This window comes from Myotis lucifugus, unplaced genomic scaffold (genome assembly GCF_000147115.1).
Source record: "Myotis lucifugus unplaced genomic scaffold, Myoluc2.0 scaffold_151, whole genome shotgun sequence".
NCBI lineage: Eukaryota > Metazoa > Chordata > Mammalia > Chiroptera > Vespertilionidae > Myotis > Myotis lucifugus.
Window position 1 is genome coordinate 944,004 of NW_005871199.1, and position 1,799 is coordinate 945,802.

Here is a 1,799-nt window from a genome sequence, read left to right on the forward strand (position 1 = left end):
GATGTGCCAGGCCCAAAGGTGGGAGACCTGGTCCACTGTGAGAAGCTGAGCTCCTCTTTGCAGGGCCTGGCACTCGGACAGGAGAGGACATGAGCCCAGGTGTGCCGGATGGAGCCTGGGTGAGGAGCCAGGCAAACGTGGGGCTGGCGGCCTCCGTGTGAGTCTCAGGGTCAGTTTCCGCATCTGTAAAATGGGGATATTAACAGCGCTTCCCTCAGCGGATTGCTAGGATAATTTGAGGCCTCATGTAAAGCACTTAGCAGAGAGCCTGGCACAGTGAGTGCCCGGTGAACTGTCAGAGTTGGTGAATGGGTCCCCTCTGGTTTCAGCTGCTGCCTCCTCATGGGGATGTGGAACTGGCCAGGTTCCTTGGGAAGGGCTAGAGCAGGGGTCCTCAAACTTTTTAAACAGGGGGCCAGTTCACTGTCCCTCAGACCGTTGGAGGGCCGGACTATAGTTTAAAAAAAAAACTATGAACAAATTCCTATGCACACTGCACATATCTTATTTTGAAGTAAAAAAAACAAAACGGGAACAAATACAATATTTGTATTTGCATGTGGCCCTCGGGCCGTAGTTTGAGGACCCCTGGGCTAGAGGGTGTTTCCAGAGGAATCATCTGCTGCACAAGAGCCGTCCCAGGGATGGGGGTCAGGAGAGCTCCTGGTGGGCTGACCTGGAGGTGGTAGCTCACGGGGCCGGAGTCCGGCCCCTGGAGCCTGCCTTCTGCCTTGTGCACACAAGCCGGGCGTTACTCCTGAGACCCCAAGGGCAAGGCCGTCTCTGAGGCCAGCCAAGCTGCCTGGAGTGCCACCCGCACATGTCTGTTTGGAGCCCCTGACCCTGAGCTCCAGTGACCTCGGTGAGAAGGGCAGGTGACAGCCCTTCCCTTCCTTTCTCCACCTGGTAGGCTCTGTCAGGCCCTTCGGGGCTAGGAGGGTGGGGTTGACGGAATGCCAGCTTCCACCCCTCCTTCTGGGGTGGGGTGGAGGGTGTTAAAAAAGGTGTGTATCCCTTTAACGAGGGCCCAACCCCAGGGCCAAGTCAAGACGGAGCTCAGTCACTACCTCCCCACTGAGCCAGCTCAGCCAGGCAGGGAAGGAGGGAGTGGGACCCATTGGGGAGTGTGGCGGGGAGGAGTCCTGGCTGGGCTAAGTGAGGGTTGCTGCTTGGCGGTGCCAGAGCCCAGGCCCCAGAGCCCTGCTGGAGAGGAGTTGAACCGAGGAGGCAGGTGAGCACCCCAGGCCCGTCCTGGGCGGTCGGGGCTGCCGGAGAGGCCCCACGGCGGCGTGTGAGGCCCGGAGAAGGGGCTGTAAAGGGGCCTGAGGAGGGAGGGCCCTGCCAGAGACCGGGACCGGGAGTGTCGTTAATTCACTTTCCCAAAAGGCTGGTTTGCAAATGGAGAATTCTGGTAAGATTAGGGACTGGAGTGGCCGTCAGAGGAGCGGGTGGGGTGGTGAGACCCCCTCCCCAGCCCAGCAGCTGCCTGGGCTCCTCTCCAGCGGCGGGGCCACCGGGAAGGGTGTTTGGGAGCTTTGCCCGCAGCTGCTCCGATCCTTTCCTAACAGAAAAAGGGCAAATGCGTGGAGCTGGGGGTTGGGGAAGGTCGGACCCTCGCTACAGGCCTCCCTGGCCTCTGGGAGCAGTGTCCCGGGAGAGGTAATGGGGTCCAGGGAGGGCCCAGGGAGCCTGGGAGCCTGAGGGGGGAGAGAGGTGGCTTCTCTCCACCTTGAGGACGCAGGCCCATGTGCTCTCAGAGCCGTTCCAGGGAGGGCAGATGGGACCTGGAGGAACCTGGG

The 1,799-nt window shown here is 60.7% G+C and overlaps 2 protein-coding genes across 4 annotated transcripts in view; both read left to right on the forward strand.

The window, feature by feature from the left end:
• The first annotated feature begins 1,093 nt into the window (after window positions 1-1,093).
• The window catches only part of S100A16 (S100 calcium binding protein A16), a 6,546-nt gene continuing 5,840 nt past the window's right edge, over window positions 1,094-1,799 (forward strand). The window contains exon 1 of one of the 2 annotated variants that reach the window (XM_006095155.3): window positions 1,094-1,231. Coding sequence is in view for 1 of the 2 variants with exons in the window: in XM_006095154.3 (XP_006095216.1) it covers window positions 1,399-1,411 (13 nt within the window). In the remaining variant the exon portion in view is untranslated. The other variant, XM_006095154.3, reaches the window with a different exon arrangement.
• Window positions 1,098-1,799, forward strand: part of LOC102421903 (protein S100-A16) — a 21,508-nt gene continuing 20,806 nt past the window's right edge. The window contains exon 1 of one of the 2 annotated variants that reach the window (XM_014461199.2): window positions 1,098-1,231. The gene's annotated coding sequence lies outside the window, so the exon portion shown is untranslated. The remainder of the gene's footprint in view (window positions 1,232-1,799) is intronic. The other variant, XM_023759197.1, reaches the window with a different exon arrangement.